Source organism: Camellia sinensis, chromosome 12 (genome assembly GCF_055761805.1).
Source record: "Camellia sinensis isolate YWXY chromosome 12, ASM5576180v1, whole genome shotgun sequence".
In the NCBI taxonomy this organism is placed as follows: domain Eukaryota; kingdom Viridiplantae; phylum Streptophyta; class Magnoliopsida; order Ericales; family Theaceae; genus Camellia; species Camellia sinensis.
In genome coordinates this window covers 94648131-94673866 of record NC_138972.1, presented here as the reverse complement: position 1 = coordinate 94673866, position 25736 = coordinate 94648131, and the positions used below count along the sequence as shown (strand labels likewise).

The window sequence follows — 25736 nt, the reverse complement described above, 5'->3', positions numbered from 1 at the left end:
GTGTCCTCGGCACCGAGCTCGAGATGTACGTCTGCGGGGATGCCGTATTCTTCCCGAAACGCGGTTAGTGCGACCGACGTGTCAACCAGAAAGCGGTAACGCCCCATGTGAAACCAGCTAGTTTTAGCACGGTTGCGTTGGTTTGGAAAACTTTCGTTTGATGGCTGCTCGGCCTTTGAGAGCCTCAGTGTTGGTGCTTGGTCCCCTTGGATTCTGTAGTAAAAGGAAGTGTAAGTGTAAGTGTGAGTGGGAGCGCAGTCGCGCAAAACGAGCTCAACTTTAGCACGGTCAGATGGAGTGCCAGGCCATCTCGGTCACAGAGGTAAACCCAGAAGCTCGGCCGCTCAAGCGGACTAGATATTAGCTTGGTCGAGTGGTCCAACACTCTGTTACCTCAGTTCCGACACGAGTTTTGCAAACTCGTAACTTGCTCCGTTTTGGTGTTTTTTGGGATCAAAAGAAGACCCAGAGCCCGATCCGCCCTAGATCCTCGCGTGTTCATCACTGAAGTTGAAGAATAGTAAAGAGAGAAGACCTAAAACCTATGGCTATCGTGCCCTAAAATGTGTGTATCAAATGAAAAACAATGAAGAGATTCGAAGAACTTACCAGTTTGGGGGCGAAGGTCGAATCTTCGAGCAAGAAGACAGTCTAGGGCAAGAATGGTGTTTGATAGAGAGGATGGCATGTTGGGTTGTCTGGAATGGAAGAGAAGCAATAAGAAAGAAATGTGAAGGGGCAAGCGGCGTGCTTATAGGAGAAAAAAGAACTGCCAAAATTCGAATGTGAAGAGGCGGCGGGGTTGGCTGTTCGAGGCCAATGAGCGAAGGACGCGTGTCCTTATTGACAGCGGCGTCAGTACTGAAGAGACAGGATGGCGAGTTGAGGCATCGACCGAGCAAGTCAAGAAACCGAGCATGGGGATTAGCTCGGTCAACGTCTTGTGGATTTAAGTAGGGCGGAGAATCGGCCCCGGTCGGATCATGTAATCCTAGTCACGCTTGCGCGGACGGAATTAAGGGGAAATTGAAAGGGAGATTTATAATGTGGCTTTGGGTCGTGGTAGAGGCCGGGCAGAGAGAGGTTCGAGCATGTTTGGGCCGAGCTAACGTGGGCCTGTCCAGAGTTGGTTTGCTCGGTCGAGGCCCAAGTCCCACGTTGGGGCCGAGCTAACTTGGCCGAGGTGATTGTCTGCTGACCCTGGTTTCACGGTTCGCACATTTAGCTCGCGCAAGAGAGGCCTTCTGAAGACCGGCTTAACCTGCCTGGAGCTCAGTCGTATCGAAATGCTACTAAGCTGGGTTGTGGTGGAGCTCGGCGAGTGGTCCTGTCGGACTCGTTACATAGCCTGGTCATATGAGTCCGAGGTGACGTCGCCAGGCTACCCCGTTCCTGGTAATGTTGTCTGGCGGTTTGAGTAGGTGGTGTTTAGCTGGATTTGCGCTGACGGATGGGAGAGCAGCTCTATGTGTCAATAAGTGAATGGATGTAGAGGTGAGCAGAGAAAGTATATAAGCATGACTGCGCCCCCATGTTGGGGATAGAACATCATTTGGTGAGAGAAACCTAAACATTCATTCAACTCTCTTCCTCTCTTTCTCTATCTCTGAGTGTGTGCTAACTTGACCGTCGGAGGGGTTTTCCGACAATACACCGCCGGGTAACTCACCGCCATTGCGTTCACAGGTTGATCGGATAGAAGCGGAGCTTGGACGAAAGGAATACAGGCGTTGTCAAATATTTGCTCCTCGTACAATTCATATTTTTATAAAATACTTATAAATTCATAAAAAAAAATTATAATTATAATTATTAAAATTAATATATATATATATATATATATTAGTACAATTTTTCCAAGAAAAAAGAAAATGGAATCTAAGGCGAAATTGGACAAATTGTTTACCCTAACTTTTTCAAAAAAAAATTTAGTAAAAATAGAAAGTATTGAAAAAATTCAATGAAAACAGAGAGGGTGAGAGAGACACTAACCAGTGGAAGAAGTGAAAGTGTGAATGTGGGGGAGTCCCAACCCAAGCATGGGGGCTAGGGCTGGGTTAGTTTGTCTCTCTTCTTCCCTACCAACAACAACAACTGGCGATGATCGCATTCACGTCTTCTGGCACGATGGGATGTTGAATCACGACCCTGGAACTGGCGTATTCGATTCCGGAATCGACCCTGGGTTTCTCGATGTTCTCGAAAACCACCCTGAAAACTCAGACAGAGTCAAGAACATGCTTTCTATTCTCAAAAAGGGTCCTCTCTCTCCTTTCATTTCTTGGCACACTGGTAGACCTGCCCTCATCCCTGAATTGCTCACTTTTCACACTTCAGGTACCCCCTTCTCTCTCTCTCTCTCTCTCTCTCTCTCTCTCTCTCTCTCTCTCTCTCTCTCTCTTCTATGGGCGAGACACGAGATGATGGAATTGAGAGCTCAATTGATGATCGACAATGTCAAAATATGATGTTAGTAGAGAAGCCCCTTTGTTGAAAATAATGTTGAAATTTGATTGGGAATTCGATAATTTTTCTAGGGTTAAGATTTGTTTTAGTCTCTTGTTTAAATTAATTTAATAATGACTTTAAAATCATGGGTAAATGTTCAATTATAAAAAAAATTACCCCTTTAAAAGAAATAAATGACACGAATTATATACTTTGGTGACTAAAAATGTAAATTTTTGGATTGGCTTTCCAGTTTTAGTGCCATCTGGACACGAATTAGATTGAGAACCATATTATACACATATATATATACTAGTGGTGTGGCACATGCGATGCATGTGCAATTCAGATAAATAAGCATAAAAACAAATAATAAAGAAATTAATGCCATAATATGTATATTGTCTAAATGGTAAGAGTGTTCTTAATGAAACCCAAGGTCTTGGGTTCAAATCTTACTCATGCCTTTGAATAACATTTTTTTATTTTAGGATAGAAAAATTTGCCACGTGGCAGAAGGAGAAGCTACCACACTATTAGACACCAAGTCATGTGCTCACATATATAATAGTATAGATATATATATATATTGGGTTGAAATTTGATTCCAAAATAACAAATATATCATATTTTGGGACTGAAAAGGAAAATAATCAATTTTTTTTTTTTTATATTATTTTAATGAATTAGTTGAAGATTTCTCAAACATCTGGTCCCATCTGCAGCGTTATACACACTCTTTGTTTCTGGGTTAAAATTCAGTTTCTTGACAAAAATACATTCTTTCTTTCCCAGTTCAATGGAAATGGAGCAAACTAGATGTATATGATAATTATAAGCAAGGTTTTAAAAAGCGGCCGCAACCGTTATGTAACGGTTTTGGCAGTTACTGTCACCTGTTATGGCCGCTTTTGCAGTGTGATTGAGATTCACAAGTGTGTTGACCGTAGCGGCTGTCGTAGCGGTCGTAACGGTGCTGTAACGGCCATAACGGCGTGTTACGCACAGTTACGTAACGGTTCCGAACTACTTTTTTCGGAAAAAAAAAAAAAAAAAAAAACTGAAAATGAGGGAAGAGGGAGAGAGAGAGAAGAGGAAAGATGAAAAGGGAAGATGGAGGAGTAAGAAATAGAGAGAGAAAAGAGAAAAGATGATGAACATATTATTGATTTGTTAAAACTGCAAGACCTATACTATTTTATTCAGCAATTATTACTCAACTATTTTGTTTGTGTGCGTCTATCTATATATTTTGTCTGAAAATAATAATAATAATAATAATAATAATAATAATAATAATAATAATAATAATAATAAGTGTGGTCATTATCTATTTATATATATATATATATAGGCTATTATTTATTTTTGTACTTTTGTCATTGTTTAGTGATTGATTTTTTTTGTAAAATATGTAGAAAACATAACACCTATAATTATATATTAATACATTTTTTATACATGTCAATTTTTTTTGATTAGTTAATTTTATTTTTATTTACTAGTTATTCAAAAAGAGAATGAATATTCAAGTGATTCAAATTCAAACAAAAAGAATTTCTTTATAATTTATTTTTTAATTTTTATATGATTACATTAGCATGTATAATTTATTTTTTAAAACTATTCAAATTAAAAGTTGCATATGCTTCCACAAGTATAATAATTAAAAAAAATAATTTTATACATCTAAGTCCAATAAAAAAAAAATTTGTTGCCGCAAGCATAATATGAATTTAGGACATATAAAGTCATTAATTATTAAAATAAAATGTAAAAAACTCAGTTTATAGTGATTTAAAAATATAAAATATATTGGATCATATTTAAAAATTTACAGAAATTGATCAATATTTATTTTAAAACCCAATAAATATGATTATGGAAAAAAAATATGCGTATCGGTAAGTTTTTTTAAATTGTGCGAAAAATAAAAAAATTCACGATTCCGATTACCGCAACCGTTATGCTACAGCCTTTACACCCCGCAACCGCAACCGCAACTGCAACTGCAACTGCAACTGCAACCGCGTCACCGCTACCGTTACGGCGACCGCAACCGCTTTTCAGAACCTTGATTATAAGCAATACAAAAACTTAGGACATGTCACTAACTTGGTTATGGTTATTATATAACAATTTTGTTTTATTTATGAAAAAAAAGGAAGAGAGAAGATAGATGTTGGAGATTATTGATGTTAGGTCCCCATCCAATTGATTTGAATAATGTTTCCTGCATATTGATTGGAATTCTTTCAATTAGAGGCTGATATTCTTTACACAAAATAATTTCCAGGATATATAGATGAATTAGTTGAAGCGGATAGAAATGGGGGGAAGATGATTTGTGCTGGGACTTTCTTGAATTCCGGCTCATGGGACGCTGCACTTCTAGCTGCTGGCACTACCTTGTCAGCAATGAAGCATATACTTGATGGTCATGGAAAAATCAGTTACTCATTAGTTAGGCCTCCGGGCCATCATGCTCAGCCGACTCAAGCTGATGGGTATTGCTTTCTTAATAATGCGGGTCTTGCTGTCCAGTTAGCTTTGGATTCGGGTTGTAAAAGTGTTGTGGTTGTCGACATTGATGTTCATTATGGGAATGGGACTGCTGAGGGGTTTTACCACTCCGATAAAGTTCTCACTATTTCTCTTCATATGAATCATGGTTCGTGGGGTCCTTCTCATCCGCATAGTGGAAATGTTGATGAGCTTGGTGATGGAGATGGGTTCGGTTATAATTTGAATATACCTTTACCGAATGGGACAGGAGATAGAGGGTATGAGTTTGCCATGACAGAGTTGGTTGTCCCTGCGGTCCAAAAGTTTCAGCCAGATATGATGGTTTTAGTTATCGGCCAAGATTCAAGCGCTGTAAGTTGATATTTTTCATTTTTTAATTTATATTAAAATTTGATTTAATTGAAGAAGTATTTCCGGGTTGGAAACCAAATGCATTGATTAAATTTTAAAAAATTGAAAACATAACTGTGGAAATTTAAAAGGTGACTTACGTATAGGTGAATTTATTATCCAATAGATCATATGATAATTAATAGCATTTTTCATCAAACACTATTAAAAAAGTCTCTAATTGTTAATTTTTAGCGACAGTTTAAAAATTATCACAAAAAATGTCACTTAGAAGTTTTAGTGACAGTTTAAAAAAATCATCACAAAAAAGTCACTAATTTTTAATTTTCAGTGACAGTTTGAAAAATTTGTCACAAAAAAACGTTACCAATTGTAAATTTTAGCAACAATTTATAAAAATTGTGACAAAAAAGTCACTAACCGTTAATTTTTAGCAACATGCAAAAAATTATTTTTGTGCAACGATTTTATGAAGATTTATTTTCAATAGGATTTTATGGGAGTTAAGTCTAGAACCTACTGGTAGTTTATCTAAAATTTTTAAAATGTAGTACTTACTAGAAAGGAGACTGAAATATCAAAAAATAATCAGTCTAGTGTAATTTCTATGTAATAGATATTCTTAGAAGTTCACAATGGATTTTGCAGTTCTAGGCAGCCATGGTCTGATCGATTTACTGTTTTAACTGTGGATGACAAAGTTGAAATTGTTTTCTTTTGAGAATTAAAAGGCCACTAAACTCTTGGGAAATTTTTAAATTCTGGAACAGTGATAATGATTATGTTCTATCGGCTTTCACATTGACTTCTTGGACAATACGAGTGTGAATACACTATTTGCATGGATCATCCAAATAATTGCATAGGAAAGACCAGCAAAATTGTGTTGTTTTGAGAAATCTAGACTTGAAGAATTAATAGTATGCAAATTTGAATTTATAATTTAGTTTATCTTTGGCTTTCAATACTCTCCTCTGTTTCTTTGTTTCCCCTTCAATGCCTGTGGAAACCCTAAATCTTGCTCAATGGCTTGCTGTGCAAATTTACTTTCAGGATTTACATAAATACACTTTTAGATTTGTCTCATCAAATTGCATTTTTGTAGACGTGCATGCTTTCAAAATGCAAAAATCAGGAAACTTAATTGTAGTTGGGAGCCAATTTTTAAAATTTTTACAACACTGAAAAACGTGAACTTAGTCTTGGACGTTACCAATTGACCCAAAAATTTAAGTTGTTAGGGAATGATCCCAACAATGTATATCTAGCTCTTATACCCTCCCTCATGTACAACCCGCTGTAAATTGAACAGTCACAAACACACACAAAACATGGTGAGCACATACAAGGAGACTTAAATCTAGGATAGAACCTCTCAAAACCAATGCTCTGACACCATTTCAGGCAACCAATTGCCCCAAATAGTATTAGATAATACCAACAATGGGTGGGATATGTGCGTGTGTTGTATGTTTAGCTTCATTCATCGCCTTGTCAAGTGTGGCAAAGAATTCAGAAATCATTATGATTACCCTCTTTAACTATGATTTATTAAGTGAGACAACTCAGCAGTTTATATTTTGATATACACCCATATATGTAAACGTATTACTGATAATAGCGGTACTGTTGGTGCTCATAAAAATATGGATTTGCTTACTGAATTAAATTGCACTTCCTATGCTTTAGTTTGACCCAAATGGAAGGCAATGCTTGACGATGAAGGGTTATAGAGAGATTGGGAGGAAAATTCGTACTCTGGCCGATAAGCTATGCGATGGACGCCTATTGATTGTACAAGAAGGTGGATATCAAGTTACATATTCAGCTTATTGTCTTCACGCAACACTTGAAGGTGCGCTTAACCTTCCACTCCCGCTGTTATCTGATCCCATTGCTTATTACCCTGAAGATGAGGCATTTTCCATTGAAGTCATTGGATCCATTAAACAGTACCAAAGAGATACCATACCGTTCTTGAAAGGATCCTAATCGGCTCTGAGTTTTTCGGGTAAATTACAAATGTATTGCTTGAGATTTGATTAAAATATGAATCGCACATGTGATTTTAAAAATTACATTCCACCCCTGAGGTTTTTAATTTCATAACAAATCGTCTTTTTTATTAATAAATTATCAAGTCAATTAACAGTTTTTAATGATGTTAAAAATATGTTTCAATTAATAATTTAGGTAATTTTATTATTGTATAGGAGAACAATTATAAATTTTATTTTTTTAGTTAATTCTGTTAAATAAATAATTCTAATAAGGAGGTATTTGTAATTTTTCAAACCACATGGAGCAATCTGTATTTTAAACAAACCTCGAGAAGTGTATTTGTAATTTATCCGAGTTTTTCTCACTGAACTGGTGTTAGTTTGTAAATTATATTCCAGGCATAATGTAAAATTATGAAACTGTGAAATTGTGAAATGTATTTGTGTGTTTTGTAGTTACTGATTATAGAGCTTATAATAGATACTAGGACCACCATCTATCAGAATTCCAAAGTCAAATTGGGATAGTTCTATGTAAGGCTAGCTATAGGGTTATTCGAACCGTTTAACCTGTCCAACCCGAACCGAACCGCACCGCATGCGAATGGGCGGTTTTGCATATACAATGCGGGCGGATATGGTTTGAAATACGATATGATTGCGGCTTGCGGGTTTTACACGCATTCGCAAGAATCTGCCTGCACTTAGATTTTTCTTTTTTTTTTTTTTTTTTATAGAAAAACTTGGGCAAATACGTTTTTTTTTTTTTTTTGTTAAATCAATACTACAACCAGAGAAAATGAAGAATACCTTTTGATTTTCTTGCAATTTAATGTTGTTGTTATGTACCCATTGATCAAATACTTTTATTGAAGTTTGACAATGTACCTGTGTGTGTACCAAAATATATGCAGTTGAAAATATAAACAAATTGAAGATTCATAACAAATTAAAAATATATACAGTTATTGTGTGTGGCTTTGATAACTTGGATGAATTTAGTTGCTTATTATTTATTTGTTTATTTATTTATTTTTTTAAACTATGCTTATTGTTTAAAGGAAAAAGTTCAATCTGTAAACCGTCTACAACTGGCCGCATATCTGCGAACCCTATCCACATAAACCGCAACCCGCACTGTGGGCGGTTGCAGCTTGAATTTTCTCCAAATTGCAGACATGTGGATTGTTCCAAACCAATCCGCAAACCGTCTAAAACTGAATCACGATCACCCTAGTTTTGTGAGGTTTTCCCTCTTTCAGGCTACCGCACAATTGAACCAAATCAAATCAAATCATGTTTTATGTACCAAGTAGGCAAGGATCGGTTATATGAATGATTTGTTTTTGGCCATTCCGCTTTGAATCACATCTTTTTCTTTGGAATAATAAAATTTTTTTTTTTTCCCATTAATAATCATTCATTGGACTATTATTGATCCACAAAGGGTAAAACCAAGTTACACCACAATACAGAAAGGGTGAGATCTTGATAGTTTATCTCGTTGTTCTCTCTCTGCATTTACATATGTATATATATATAGGGAAAATCTACAATGTGCACCTTATAAAAGGGCATATGATATGCACTTATTGTATGGTCTATATCGTGCCACATCATAAAAAATGACCTGCTAAACCGGTCATGTAGGAAGTTACAGAAAGAATTATAACTTTTTTTCAAATATCATAACAATACTACAATGAATCATAACAAAGTCATAATATTCACCAAAGTGTCATAACAAAGACATTATAAATCATAACAATATAATGACAACTCATAACAAATATAGTTATTTGTAATCAATTATCATAACATTTGAATCGTAACATTTTTTATTATGATTCACCAGGACAAATCATAACTTTTGGTAGTACAAATCATAACTTTTGCTAATGAATCATAACCACAACTTTTTTCTCCACAATCATAATAACATTAACAAAATGTCATAACTTTTATTAATAAATCATAACGACAACTTTTTTCTCCACAATCATAATAAGATTAACAAAATGTCATAACTTTTACTAATGAATCATACACTACAAAAATTTTCACTTTTGGCGACTTAATTTTTGGTCACCAAAAGTTAATTTTTAGTCACCAAAGGGTTTTAGCAACTACATAATTTGGTCGCAATAGTCGTCGTCAAAGAATTGTCGATAAAGGTAATTAGCGACTAAAATTATTTTAGTCGCCAAATGTATACAATTTTCGACTAAAATTTTAGTCGCCAAAAGGTTGGACATTAAATTAAATTAGACCATTTTCGGCGACCAAACTTTTAGTCGCCTAAAGTTCTACATTTTTAGCCACTAAAATTTTAGTCGAGAGTTTTTCTTTTAGCTACTAAAAATTTTTAGTCATGTTTGTTTGGCGGATTAGGTTGGATGAGATTGTTAGTGAGAGGATAGTTAGTAAAGAGATTGTTGATGCAGGGATTACTAGTAAGGGGATTAGGTAAAAGTGTGGCAATTGCAAATGGAAATGACAAGCAATGAAAGAACATATACCATCCAGGAAATGAGCTTAAGGCAGAGAGGGAAAGAGACGGTGATGGCCACAAAGAAAGCGGTAACTCCACAGAGTAGTCCAGCGTGCTCAAGCAAGCGGCCTGGTTTTGGGTAGTTGGCTGCGATGTATTTAGCAACAACGAGAAAAGTGAGTGCAAACACCATTAAGAGACACAGCAATTGGAATTTTAATGTCATATTTCGATGAGGATGTGGGATCGTTGCATCAAGTCGATGCTTCCCTCTTTTGTTTCCAAAAAATACAAGCATCTGTATCCTCAGCAAATCAATCAGGCATCTTACCTGAATGGTCGATGTTCAGCTACAGTAAGCTCTGCATATCTTCCTCTTGATAAGATCTCTTTATTGAAGCCAATCTTTTCATATAGTTTTCCTAAATTAAACTTCCCTACAAGCACAAATATCAAAACATCAATAGCTATAATCTAGATCACCTAAATAGGCTTCCTTCATCGAAAGAAAAATTAGCCCACACAATGACTCTCACACCTTAAGCACACTAGTAACTATATAGCTACATATAAAATTGTGAAGTTCTCTTTTCTGATTATTTTGTGAAGATATGGGAAGAACGACGGCCATGTGATGATGCAGCAGATAGAACATAACTAGATCTGCAGCATTGACTGTATTCATAACTATAATCAAAGGCCTCCGAACAGTTATTATAAATTTATCTGCCATGTTGACTAGGCATAAAATTTGGAGTCAAGTCTCTCAGTCAGCTGCTCATTCTGTCATTGATAGGCAAACAAGGGCAATTAAAGAACAGGATAAGGTTTGATCAAGTATCAGTTTGTTTTGGAAACATTTTATGTTCTCCGAACAGATGTCAACAAAAAAATGTCACCCTTTCAGGAATTGCTGAATATCAACTAAAGGCATCCATCCTATTAATTGTTATTGATTAACAATTGAGTTCTGGTTCTAATGTTTAAAACCTTTTGGAATAAATGTTTTTCCTTGAGACATCGTCCATTCATCGATTAGTTGAATTTTAAAATTAAGAGAAACGAAAAGAAGAATTGTGATTAGTGGCATGCTATAGTGTCTAACAATATCAAAGAAACCATAAGAATGTGAATTGCTAGGTTCACCTGTCACAACACCAATTGATCCTGTTAATGTAAGATCCTCTGCAACTATAACCCCTGTAGCCATTGCCATATAGTATCCTCCACTAGCCGCCACATCAACCATTGATGCAATGACAGGCTTTGAGGCAGCAAGGAGTCTGATTTCCCTCCACATTCTGTATAAGATAAAAATCAAGGGCAATCAGTCAATTTCTTTTTCTTTCCTTTCTATTTTACCTCTCTGCTATATGAGGAACAAAATATTAATCCAGGAATGGAGATATAAACATACATTAATTATACTAAACATAAGAAAGAACTATGTCTGAAATTCCAATTAGCTGAGTAAACTTAACCTTCTTGTGAAACCAAATATCTTTTATGAAAAAATCTTTTGTTTACAGATATTATTGTTTTGATGTTTCTTTTGGCATGTTGTATCTTTCACTTTTAATGTCAATATTGTGTATGCAAGATATTTGCAAAATATTATTAAAAAAATGCAGAACCGAATAATTATTTCTTTCACATTCTTCAGCACAAGAATATGATATCTAATGCACTAAGAGATACTAAGAATAACATTATTAAGTTTTTGAACGTCATTTCAAACAATAAGAGCACATTAGGCTCTGCCTCTCTCAAAAGCAGCATGAATGTGAACCTCCTCCTAATGGGTAACCTACTTTATCTATTCCTTTTTCAAAACATCTACTTCAACTGAAGAGATAAATGGAAACTGATTCTGAAAGTTGACTGCAAAAGAAATATGGGCACTAGGCCACTAGCAAGTTCATTTGAGCCAAGAGTTTATTCAAACAACAGTCTGCAACGTATTGAAGGCCTGTAAAAAAGATTACCTTTTAAATATCGGGTGGAACATATTGAGTTAATTACATTATTTACTTGCTTGTATAACTGGATTTACTTTCAAGTTTTAACTTTTCAACTTTGGTTTGGATTTCCAGCACCCAAGAAGTGAAATTAGTCCATGGAAGTTCACACAGATTATGAAAGGCACGACAACTATTTTTTTTTTTTTTTTTGTTTTTTAGAATGGCACTGCAACTGTTAACTGACAGTCTGAAACCATTAGTTGGCCGGTTATTTCAACCAAAGATCAGACTGTAGTGTATGCAACCCCATCAATAGAATGCTCAATTGATTCTTTAACTTCAGTGGGGGAAAAATATTGATTACATATGCACTTAATTTCACCAGTTAACCTTTGGTTTTGATTTCAGGCTCTCAAGAAGTGGAATTAGTAGAAGTTTACACCAAAATAATCATTTCGCAGCTACTAAAATAGGACTATTCGGCAAAAGCAACAACAATGGAAGCTCAGCCTTTAGTGAGCTATCAATGGCAGATAAAGGGGGGGGGGTTCTTTACATAAGATGAAGATGATAATGACGCACAACTCTGTTTTTCAAGAGCACACCGATTATGTTGAGATTTAGGGTTCGTTTGGAATTGACTTTTTTAGTGGCTTTTTAACTTTTTATGAAAAGATGTGCAAAAAAAGTAGAGAGAATGGGTTGATTTTTGTACTTACTTTTTGGTTTTTTGCTAAAAGCTCATGTCCCAAACATAGCCTTACTGCCACCATTACGTGTGTCAATCATCTTCAACTTCGGACTTTGTCTTGCCTCTTGTCTCCTCCACTATGCAGTTGGCTGATTTTTTCACAAAATCCCACTCTGTTCTGTGTCTTTGTTTTATCTTGGACAAACTCTTGATGCTTCCTCAAGTCGCATCATGACTTTGAGGGGGTGTTACGATTGTCTTTATTTATTTAGCTTGAAAGTAGTTTAGTCTTTGGGGGTGTTATAAGGTTTTATTAGGGTTTTATTTATTTATCAATCTCCTTATAATATTTGATTATTATGGAATAATACGATGTTTAGTTTTCTCTCCAAAAATTTGGTCATTCTTTAGCCTTACCCCTCCACAAATTGTGAGCCTCTACCTTCATCTCCAAGGAAGCAAGCCTCCTTCTAGCTTGTGGGTTCTAGTTCACCATCTCAAGATTTCTATTACTACCACTCTCACTCTCCCTCTCCCTCTCCTCCTAAGGCCACTTCAGCGCTCACTTAACTCTAGCCATCCACACTGGATTTCTTGTAATTATTTATTTATTTATTTTTTATCAACAAAAAAGTTGGTTATGTTCTTATTTGTGTATCATAGATGCAGTGAACAATATTAAAATATGCTTGATATAGGTCTAATGACGGGATTCAAGAGTGGGCTTGATATAGCCCATGGAATATTTCCAAGCCAATGCACTGAAATACCCTAAATCATTACTCCCAAGTAATAAGCATTCTCATAGATGAATTAATTTACAAGCCCTCTTATTGGAACAAGCATCATATGGTATATTCACAATTTAAACTTACTGTAAAAAAATAACACTGCAGCACTTACAAATCAGACGCAAGAGCATCACCTCCAGGACTATCAATTCAAATGACAACAGCCTTGAATCTTTTTGACTCTGGGAGAAGAAGAAAAAGCTCAGCATTGACCAGAGAAGGAAGATATATTAACGATGAGTTAACAAAAAAAACCGCAAGGGAGAGAAACAAAAGATGTGCACGTAAACTACGCAAAAAGCCAGAAACTAAAATTAAAAAATGAAGAATGGAATACAAGATTTCAATTATATTGCAATTCCCCATTAATCAACACAAGCATATGCCATGTAAGCTTTGTGTTCCTACATAGGGCACACATATAAGCCTCATAGATCATCTCCAAATTTTATTTATTTATTAATTATTATTATTTTGCATATCCACATACCAATATATATCGGGTATTTCAAATTATGTACGTTAATTCAGTTGATTATTCTCTACTTTTGCTTTCCCTTTTTCTCAGCTAGCAGTAAAACATAGAGACAAAGCCATAAGAGTTCTTCAAATTACAAATCCACTTCTTCATTTAAATGTACTCAGTTAAAAAAGGGTTGTTTTTCTTCCCACAGCTCCCTTGGGGCCATGGATAATTAGAGCATCATTCTTTGAGATCTAATATGACTAGGATCCAGCATCAGAGCAGCCACTTTTGTAACTACAATTGATCTTTTAAATTATTCATGTTTAGGATTTGAAACAACTCACTTTGTATTTCTTTCTCCTTATTCGTCAGAGCAAACCAACCCCCTATCCCATTTAGTACGTCTCAAGGTCTTCAAAACAGTTTACTGCATTTGATGCGCCAATGACATGATGGCCTATCCTTTCATCCACTGTATACTTGCTCTGCAAAACACCATGCTACCGTACATTTTTTCACACTTTCCTTAGTCCGCCACTTCTTCCTCATTACCAACACTAATGTGTCATTACATTTTATTGTTGTGGTTTCTGAAGGATTTCTAAATCATCCATCAATAAATTGAAACATATTTTCAATTTGACTAGAATTTTGACTTTTAAAACTCATCTAAAGAATATGGAAAGAATAAAGAATGACCCAATACACAACTTCACCTATATATGACCCATGGATGCCCTTACCTTCCATGTCAAGAAAATTTTGAAATTATCAAAATACTCTTAACCTATAATACTTGATAAATCATATCGAAAGCTAACCATATCCATACTAACTTAAAAATAAGCATAAACGGTGACAACCAATACCAAAATGTGATTAAGAAAAGTTCCAAGTGGGTCCATCTTGAAACCAACCAATTTCCAAACATTCTCGCTGCTTTAATTTTAATATTTATAGATGATCTTACAGTTTGCATCATGTTGTAAACTTTACAATTTGTACAGGAAAGTAAAAGCAAAAAAAAAAAAAAAGGGGAAATAGAAGGGTCAACATGAACTATTAACTATGCCATCAATTTTACACGCTTTTTTTTTTCCTTTTTTCTTTCTATTGTTTCTGAAGGATGTCTTTTTAAAAGATTAAAATAGCAAGAAACGAGATTTCCTTCACACGGATTATTCCAAAAAAATGCAGATCCACTAGCTAAATCATACCTCTTACCCTACGAATCTTCTCAATGAATTGCTCACCAACAATACCCGAACGAGGAACATTGAGACCCTGTGCATGACTAATTCTTCCTGAGGCTCTGATTACGGCTATTAGGTCCTTACCACCTGATAAACCAACAGTCCATTTCCTAACCATAGAGTATTTCCTGTAATCAAAATGATAGGATTTCTCATAAAGTAAAAATCAGCATACCTTGCATTATGCAGACAAGTTACATCAGTTTAATAACAGGAAAAGAGAGGAACTTGACTGAAGCTTTAATATTCAGTTAAGCACATTACAGTCAGTTTTAAAATCAGAACTTCAAAATTTGCCCAAGATGAGTCACACCCATAACAAATTAAATATAATATGAGGCTACTTATCACGATCATTCAATTAGGGTGCTCCATTTGTTGATTAAGATATAATCAGATAATCATGATAGATGATCCATAATTATGATCCCATTGATTAATAATTATATCTTGTACACAGAATTTCTGTTGTATTGAACTTACCGAAGTTTGGGAAGAGCCAGAAGTCCTGGAAACATCTGATGTGAGGGAATAGTCCAAATTTTCACAGGACATTCCAGTTGATTGAAAAGTAGGTGGTCCTGAAAAATCACTGACGTCTATAGCGGCATCTTGATTGGATGAACTCCCTTTGGAGCGAAACCAAAGATCAAGATTGCACATTGAATGTTGCAGTGAAGAAATAATTCTGCTAGTTGAATGTTGAGGCGAAGGCACAATGCTGTTTGAGGTCGAGAGCTTGTCACATGAAGTTAACTGCATCAAATCATTGTTCCTGTCAAATGACATTGTGCTGGAGCCTCCACTTTTCCAACTCCTGTAGCTATTACTTCTGTAATAGCAGGCAAATAAAGAAAAATGAGAAGCCTAAGTGTTCTAATCTGGAAAGATTACTTAGGAACTTTGGTTTAAAATTTGGCCGGTGGACTTTTTGTTTCAATACTACAAACCATAATCTTGATTTTATTTATTTATTTATTTCTCTTCAAATTTCCTACTCTAAATGAAACGAGAAAACTAAAAAGGCATAACATTAGAGTCTGAATGACATACTTCTTTGTCTCGAGGCTGAGAAAGCAGAGGATTTAAAAGTCTCAAACCAAATATTACATTCCGTCAGTTGTCACAAACCCTTTTTTCCATGGGGAAGCTGTCCATGAGAGTCACACGGCTGTTCGGGGACTGTTATGAATTTTCGCCCTCGGAAAGCTTTTTTTCAAGTAAGTTTAAGGCGTATTCGGCTCTAACTCTCTATCTACGGGTCCGAATTATGTTCTGTCAGTTGTCACATGTCTTATTTGCCATAAGGAAGCTGTTCATGAGATTCACCCTGTGGTTCATGGGCTGTTTTGAATTTTTACCCCCAAACCGCCCTTTTCGACTAAGTTTAGGGCGTATTTGACTCTAACTCCCAACCTACGGGTCCGGATTACATTCCGTCAGTCGTTGCAAGTCTTTTTTGTCATGGGGAAACTATCCGTGTGAGCCACATGGTGGTTCGGGGGCTGTTTTCAATTTTCGCCCCCGAAACGCCCTTTTTCGACTAAGTTTAGGGCGTATTTAGCTCTAACACCCAACCTACAGGTCCGAATTACATTCTGTCAGTTGTCACAAGTCCTATTTGTCATGGGAAGCTATCCTTGAGAGTCACACGGTCATGCGGGGGCTGTTTTGAATTTTTGCCCCCGAAACGCCATTTTTCGAGTAAGTTTAATGCGTATTCCACTCTAACTCCCAACCTACGGCTCAGGATTACATTCCATCAGTTGTCACAAGTCCTATTTGTCATTAGGAAACTGTTTGTGTGAGCCACATGATGGTTAGGGTGCTGTTTTGAATTTTCGCCCCCCGAAACACCATTTTTCGACTAAGTTTAGGACGTATTCTGCTCTAACACCTAACCTACGGGTCCGGATTACATTCTGCCAGTTGTCACAAGTCCAATTTGTCATTGGGAAACTGTCCGTGTGAGCTAGACGGTGGTTCAGTGGCTGTTTTGAATTTTTCCCCCCGAAACGCCCTTTTTCGACTAAGTTTAGGACGTTTTCGGCTCTAACTCTCTATCTACGAGTCCGAATTACATTCCGTCAGTTGTCACAAGTCCTATTTATCATGGGGAAGCTATCCGTGAGAGTCACATGGTTGTTCGGAGGCTGTTTTGAATTTTCTTCCCCGAAAAGCTATTTTTCGAGTAAGTTGAAGGCGTATTCGGCTTTAACTCTCTACCTACGATTCCGAATTACGTTCCGTCAGTTGTGACAAGTCTTATTTGTCATGGAGAAGCTATCCATGAGAGTCACACGGTGGATCAGGGGCTGCTTTAAATTTTTTCCATTCTCAATTGGTTGGCCATTCACAATTGGTGTGGTCTAGGTTGACATCAAACAACATTCAATACAATGGACTGACATCAAACAATAACTAAATCTACATGCCATTTGCAAATGAGATCATTGTATGCAAAATGACCCCGCATAAAAGCTTGAACAACAGTAGCATCAAGCAGAAAATCGGACAACACCCCTTCCTCCTAAACACAATCTTACCTGATTTAAATTTGAAATGAAGTCGATTATGGAACAGTACATCTCTTCTGAGTTGCTTTTTACCCCGAAAAACAATCCTTGTTTTGACAAGTTGACATAACTCCTCCATATCAAAATGAGATGTATTACACATATAGTCATTCCTTTGCTTCCATATGGACCAAAGTATTGTGACTAGAATGGGTCTCTAAATTTTCTTATTAAATTTCTTCCACCCATACCCTGCCTGCCATTGTAGAACTCCCTCCACTAAGTTTGGCATTGCCCATTGAAGTCACCACCACTTTAACATTGCAGACCACAAACATCGTACAGGTTTACAACTCAAGAATAAGTGATTCACATCATCAGCCTAACCATTACATAAGACACAAGTAGTATTAGCATTAGTATTTACAACCCCAATTTTTTGAATTAATACCTTAGTTTTTACTCTCCATTTCCAAGGAAACCAGCTTAAAAATTGGACTTTTGGATGCCTAATGTTGTTCCAGAGCAGCTTAGAAGGTAGCATTATTGGGCGTTGACAATATTCACACCATTTACAAATTGAGTCAACACTGAATTCCCCTGAGGGTTCTGTTCTTCATCTTAATTTATCTTCAACACCTTCTCTAAGATGTGTTGCATCATTCAAAATAGTAATAAGCCTTGTTAATTCCTATTTTTTTGGGTTCAGCCTAGTAAACTTGTAAGAGACTCCATTTTATCTCAAGACACATAGAACAATCTAGGGAACACATCTGTAAGCCTTTGATTTCCAATCCAAATATCCAACCAAAAGAGGCATCTCCTGTCATTTCCAGGTACTATTTATGTATTTGTCACAAAAAAATTATGAAGATTTGGGTTGATTTCAGTAATTGGCACAACATTGAGCCAAATTACGGAGAATTTAGACTTCCCACCCAAAAATCATAAAAGCTTTGATTAATCACGTCCTTTGGTCCACTGAAACACAACTTTCATCATCGACTTAGACCAGTATAATAGCATTGTTACCGCTACTAGTGTCATGTTATCTTCATGTCGAGATGATGACGTCACCTATGAATCAGTTTGACACATTTATGACTCTAGCACGTACTGGTATTAGCCCTTGCCTATTATCTCATAGACGGTCACAACTTTTTTACCGTTACTCCGTTTCAAAAATAATATATTGTATTTTTTTTCGTAGATATATATTGTTTCTCACTGTACCCACCCTAATGACTACATTATTTGTCTTTTCTTACTTTGGTCCAATTGCTAACTTCTGAGGGAAACTTTGGAATTTTTAAAATTAACTTTCCTACCTTGATCACTTGGAGACCTTTGTTTTCACACTTCAAAATAGATGGTTCATGGTAGGCAGTAAATGGAAGGGTTCTATAATGGAGGGTTGCATGTTGAGGTGGTCTACAGCAGAGGATTTGGTACAAATTTAGGTGAACTTGACCCATGGAGCATTTTCCATCACAGAACTATAACATTTGTTACAATCTGGACCAAAGTGAAAAGAATCTAATCAGTGTGTTCGGTTTCAATTTTTTGAATTCACCTTTTGAAAATTGAGTTCTTTGCTTTTTGTGTTTTTCTGTTTTTAGTGAATATTTTTGAAATTTTAAGTAATTTTTTTTACTTTTTTAGATGCACCTTACTTAGATGTATCTAAATAGTAAAACATTTGTGAAAAAATATTTTAAAAATTAATAAGTATGCAAAAATACGACAAATGTACTGACTTTTCATTTTTATTTTTCTTGGTATTTAGTGTATTTTGTAAAGATTTTTTTTCACAAATATTATACTTTTTAAGTGTATTTATGTTAGGTTTGTCTAGAATTCTTTAAAAAAAATGCTTAAAATATTAAAAAATGTCATTGCAAACATTAAAATACGAAAAATTTAAAAGTAGAATTTTATGAAAAATGTTTTCCAAAAACCAGAACCAAACAAGCTGAATTTTTTTTCATTAATTTTTGGATTCATTATCAGATCAATCTAATTTTTTTCTGAATAAAATACACAAAACGCATGACAAAATAAAGGGTTTTGTATTGAAAGAAGGCCCAAACAACACGGTCCGGTCCATATTGTGGGCTGAAGTCAATCCATCTCCATTACAATAATCATATATTTTGTTTCCGAAAAAAAAAAAAAAATTTAAAACTTCCTCAAAACTCAACCAATGCCTATTTGGGAACCCAAAAGCTCCCACCCAAACGAAACCCTTGAGATCAATTTTTATAACCCTTGTCCCTCACGTTTCTTTTCTCCCATTCTCTCTTTCTCAGCCTCCTATTCTCTTACAGCCGTGTACTCCTTTTTGCTGGAAACCACACAGTTGCTGCTGCCACCACCATTACTAGCCAACACCTTCATGATGTAGAGACGTATGGTATGTTTTCTTTGATTGTAAACTCATGTAAGTTGATTGTAGTTCCCTGTTTTAAACCTGTTTTGGTCTGTTTGGATTTTTATGTGTTCATTCAATTTTTCGGTTGTATATATGTGTTGTTCATGTGTTTAAAACGTAGTATATGTACCTAATATGAAACCTAATGTATATGAGTTATATATTTGATGAGTTTTAAAAGCAGAACAATGGTTGCCAAGAGGCCAACCGCAACAAGAGGAGAAAAAAAAAAAACCTGTGTGAAATCACCTAGCAATCCTGGTGCGACAATCTTTCGGTTCATACATACGTATATATATATATGTTTGTATATGAGAATGAGAAATATAATCCCGATCATGTACTCCTTTTAAAATTTTTTTTTTCTTCTTTTCATTTAAATTTGAGTAAAACTGTGATTAAATCAATCCGTACTCTTTTTTTAAAAAAATTATCAAATTCAAGTAATAATATTGACTGTTGAAAGAATTGGTTGAGGATTAGATGTGCTTTTAATCGTGGCAAGTCATTGTTTGTTGATTGGAATGGAGTGAATTTATTGTTGTTGATTTGTTTTTTTTCCTTGTTAATTTGAAAATGCTGGTGTACTTTTCTGAGGCCAATCCAAATGGGTTCTCAGTGTAAACTGTGTGGGAACACAATTTCACCCGGCCTAAATTATATTGGTGGGCAGCCTCAACGTATTACATGTTTTTTCTCATGTCTTATTTCAGGGAACTGCCCTACATTTTTTTTTATTCATAGAGCAAATCTTTTTTCTGATATTGTTGTGATAGTGGATAGATTTTTTTTTTAATTTTTTTAAAATGAAAGAATATGTGATTGTTGACACAGTTTGTCCAACAGAAGAAAATTGGTACTTACAACTTCAACTTTTGTAGTTGTATTGACAATAAAGCTTTTGTTAAAACATATACATATTCATCTGATAGTCATAAATTGATTAGAAGTTGGTATGAGGTTTTGTTAGATTTGTTTTTCCCTTCCCGGTGGTGTGTACATTTATGGTAATAAAAATTTGAGTGTTTAGGGTGATGGGGAGAATGGTGTTTTGGTGAGGGAGAGAGGAATGGAGCCTTTGGGACATTGAAAGGTAAAACTAAGCTGTGGAGGACTGCTGGTTGCATATGGGCAAATGTGAAGCAAATTCTAGAGGTTATCGATATAGTAATAGAGTTTGATGTGTCAAATGTTAATAAAGTAGATGCTAGTTAATCTAATCAACAACAATGTTTATTTGTTTGCCTCATTTAATTTTTTTTTTATTTTTTTTTATTTTGTATTTTTATATTTATAAACAATGTGTAATTGAACAGTTTGTCGTTATTATTTTTCTTTTATTTTGTGTACTTTTCTCGCATTGACTAACTTGATTTAATATTTTCCTCATACGATTATTTCACGATTTGCTTGTGTAGATAATATATAACAATACACAATGAGCGAAGGAAGCAACAAACCTTGCATACACAAACGATTTACACCGGCATTCTTCTTCTACAAGTATTATTTCTTCACACTATTCAATTTCTTATTTTAATTGCATTTGTTATGTTGGGTTGAAATATTAATCCTTATTATTCATTTGGTTGAACCTGTAGCAAAGATGAAAACAAAAGCAAGCAAGAAACACAAATAAAAGTCACCGACACGGTTTGCACATTGCTTACCACATATTGTTATCATATTTAATGTTATTTGTATCCGTTTTTTTTGTACAAGCATCAATTATGTTCACTTTTGAGGCAATGTAGATGACAAAGGACATAGGACATCAACGGAGAACCCAACGGAAGGAGGAGAAGAATGATTACAAAGAGATGGGAAGGTGTAGTGTTGTTGATAAGCAAGCCAAGCTGAAAGGTCCCCTTCCCACAAAACCAAGAAAGGTGAAATATAGGGAGACCAAAAAACGAATTGTTTTAATATGAACTATTTCACACATTGTAATAACATGTTCGCATTTGCATATACTCACATAAATTGATTCACACACTATTGTTAATTTATTGAAGTTGTTTATCTTAAATTATTCTAACACCCACTATATTCTTTTTCAGTGGCATTTCCAAACGCGAATTTCCTTGAGATCAATTGTTAAAATAATCAAAAGATTGAGCTTGGAACAACATGATGCAATTAGTAACAGTGGTTTAGGGGGCCTATTGAATCTCAGATGTACAAAGCTTGATCATGACCTCTGTGAATGGTTGATTCAAAAATTTGATCCCAAAACTTGTTCCTTGAATGTTCATGGCTGACAACTCCTCATTACAGAACTAGACGTTCACAAGTTATTGGGCATTCCTGCCAAAGGGAAAACCATAGAATTGAATAAATCTTCAAAAGAATTTCCCAAACTATTTGAAGAACTTGGAGTTGTCCAAGGTGCTATCAAATTAAATGCTTTGAGAGATTATTTAACCAAAACCGATGGAGCTGCCTATATATATTAGGTGCATTCTTATGCCCAACCACAAAGGATGTTGTTAAGCAATCCTTCATTCACCTCATTCAGAATGTGGATGGCATGAAGGATTATAATTGGTCAAAGTTCACTCTTCAATTCCTTGTTCGTGGTTTACGCAAGTACAGTTCAAAAAGTCAATCGCAACCAAATGGATGCTTATTTCTTATAATGGTATACTTGCAACCAATTAATAATTGTTTTGTTATAAATACTTGATTTTAATGCCTATTTCATTGCATAGTATGTGTTAAATTCATACATTTTTGTGATGCAGTTGTTTTACTTTGATCGTGTTGCTCCGAGTGGTTGTCATGTTGCTCGTGCTCGATCGGTCCCTTGCTTGGCTGATTGGGGCGATGCAGAAATAAAAGAGACATTGAAACTATTCGAAAATTCAGGAGGTTACCAGAATGAGAAGGTCATCCTTTGTTTCTTTTCTTTTAGGTTTGGTTTTGTTTGTTTTTATTCATGTTGAAATGGAAAACTAAATTCTCCATAACATGTCTTTAAATAGGTTGCTGTTAATTTTGTTGTTGAAGAGCAAATGCCACCATCAGTACAAAACGAGGGAATGAAAAATATTGATGATAGTCGGATTTCAAAAATTGAGACGACTGTTTGTGACATTAAAAGTATTTTGGAAGAACTAGTTGTCATTGTTAAAAGTGGAATGGCTAATTCTTCCATTCCCAAGGTCATGGAAAGATTGGAGACACCACAAATGCCAAAGCAACGAGAAGTGGATCACAACCAATGTAATAAATTAGCTGACATAGTTGCACATGGAGTTCTAGAATCTACAGGTGTACCTATAGTTGAACATGTGACCAATGTGCTCCCGCCAAAACATGATGTTGTGGTAGAATCTACGGTTCTACCTACAGTGGAACATGTCACCCCTGTGCTACTGCCAGAACCTGCTGTTATGGAAGCATCAAAAAACACGGATGAAAATAGAATTCTGCTCGCACCATCAATCTTGAAATTGGATTCCCATCTTCATGATCAAACCACCCAGGTTCAAAAACAAGTAACAAATTCACCATTATTTTATGCCATTGATGGTTCTTCTGATACAAATGGTGCTTCCATTACACATCAGATACAAGGGAGGAATAATAAGCAAAAAAAAATGACAGTGGAATTGAAGAATAAGCGAAGGAAAAAAAAATCCAAAACTCCAACTTGTTGATGAATCTAGTTCATCAACTGGTCCATATGGTGGTCGGTGCACTCGACGTTCAGATGAGGGGGTGGAAAGTCAATATGTGCAGTCACCTTATATAGCCATCGCTAGTAACAAGAGAAAAGCCATTCCAAAAAAGCCAACCCAAACAATACTTGACTTCAATGCAGCAGATTCGTCTCTCGATACAAAGGATGATAAGTTTGATCAAGTAAGTCATGTAGATTATATATGTATTATACGATGTTATTCATTTGTGATACTCTATTTCACGATTTTTGGTTTTAATGATGTTTTGGTTGCAATTTGTGGTAGAGTTTGAACTTACTTGGAAAACTACTTGGCGCCAATTTCGATGCTATTGAGGTTATTACTCATTCTGTTATTGTTCTTGATCTCCAATCCCCTATAACACACTGTACGAAGTTTGAAAATTTGTTATTTATGTATTGGGTTACATTCACAAGTCATCCACTGCACGAATTGTAAGGCCATGTCCTTTATCTGCCGAGGAAAAAATTCTGAAGGAATATTGCTTCGATAAGGATTTGGAAGACAGGTAATTTTATTGAGTTTATATGTTCCTCTATCAATTAACACTAAGTTTAACCCTTCAATTTTCACATGATTCAGTGAGGATATTGTGGTGATGGAGCTGTTTTACACGCCGATTGAACTTGCCACCCGCTTAGATTTGTGCTCATTACAACCAAAAACCTGGATTCGTGGTTCCGTAAGTGTTCATTTCATATGTCAATATTGCTATGTGATGTCATTTTCAATGATATAGGTCTGAAATTATTATTTGTTGCATGTATTGTAGATTATCAATTTAGTTGTAGCAAAATTGACAAATGCCCAAAGAAGGCTTTTTCCGGATAAGTGTCATAGTACATGGTACTTTCCCACATATGTATCGGTGAGTAGTATAGTGTGTCATGTTAATGTTTGGGTGTTGATGTACACTTACTAAAGCATACTTGTACATTATTGAATGTAGCAACATATTTTGAATGGGACGGACCATGCAAATCTATGCGACGAATATTTTGGGGAGTCTCGATACACTGGGAAGCTTCATGCCTGTGAAGAAGTAATGGGTCAAGCACTCTTACATTTTGCACGACTATTCTAAATATCCTCTCCATTGTACTGCTATTATTAAATTTTTAATATCTGTTTTATGGCATTATTATTATTTATTTATTTTTCATTTTCTAAATTGGTTGGGCAACATTGCACTAAGTTTTGTTATTATTGTTGCTTAGATATATATTCCGGTGAATGACAATGGAGAACATTGGTTTTGTGTCAAGATAGATATGGCACATCGCATGGCCTACCTATTTGACTCGCGTCCTAGTCGCACAAATTATGAAAGTCGAGAATTAATGGCAACGAAACTGGTAGGCCATTTAATTAATTAATTTTTTTTTTTGTATTTGGTAAAATAAACATCATAATCTATATTACTACGCTCATGCATAGGTTCAAACAATGCATTTGTTATTGCAACACTATTTTGGAGAGCAGTATGTTGCAAACGTCAAGGAATTTGAATTAGAGAGATTGAAAGACCCTTGTCTCCAACATAAGACTGATAGGTATACTAAAAAAATTATTCCTTCACTCTCCAATTTTGGCTCTCCTATTAATATTACACACAAGGTTGACCTTCGCATGCATCTTTTCATGAAGTTATGACTGTGATATGTTCGTCATAAAGTATATGCAAGGTGTTGTCATGCCGACCGGCATACACAAGGTGACTATTTCATGTTTAACCACATAATTACACTACTACAATGACATTGTCATATGATGGTATTGTTGATGGTATATTGTCTGTTCTATTTCCTCAGTTTGATAAGATGGAAAGGTTTAGGCTGCTAGTCGACCTAGTGAAAGATTTGTCGAACAGTAAGTATATTGATGTTATGGATCGGTTGGACACATACAAAGAGAGGTACGTCCCCAAACCATGAACAACTTATGCCCTTCATAAGCTCAGCTCATTACTTATGTAATTTCCTTTTGAACAGGTACGTTAGGCTCCGGAAGGCCAAAAGGAAAAAGAAAGATTGATAACAAACATCCTTTTTGCCACTAATTTTTTTTTTTACAATTATGAGCATATTTTATGGCTGAAGAAGCT

The 25736-nt window shown here is 35.4% G+C and overlaps 2 protein-coding genes across 2 annotated transcripts; one reads left to right on the top strand and one right to left on the bottom strand.

Annotated features, from left to right (window-relative positions):
- Positions 1-1873: 1873 nt before the first annotated feature.
- HDA08 (histone deacetylase 8) lies at positions 1874-7784 on the top strand. The gene is made up of 3 exons (XM_028230298.2): positions 1874-2337; positions 4745-5325; positions 7015-7784. The coding sequence occupies exons 1-3, from the start codon at positions 2016-2018 to the stop codon at positions 7315-7317; spliced, it is 1206 nt and encodes a 401-aa protein (XP_028086099.1). The 5' UTR covers positions 1874-2015; the 3' UTR covers positions 7318-7784.
- Positions 7785-10042: 2258 nt separating this feature from the next.
- On the bottom strand, positions 10043-11748 carry LOC145804639 (serine protease SPPA, chloroplastic-like). The gene is made up of 2 exons (XM_082899282.1): positions 10963-11748; positions 10043-10253 (listed from the first exon to the last, which is right to left on the bottom strand). The coding sequence occupies exons 1-2, from the start codon at positions 11114-11116 to the stop codon at positions 10144-10146; spliced, it is 264 nt and encodes an 87-aa protein (XP_082755408.1). The 5' UTR covers positions 11117-11748; the 3' UTR covers positions 10043-10143.
- Positions 11749-25736: the final 13988 nt, after the last annotated feature.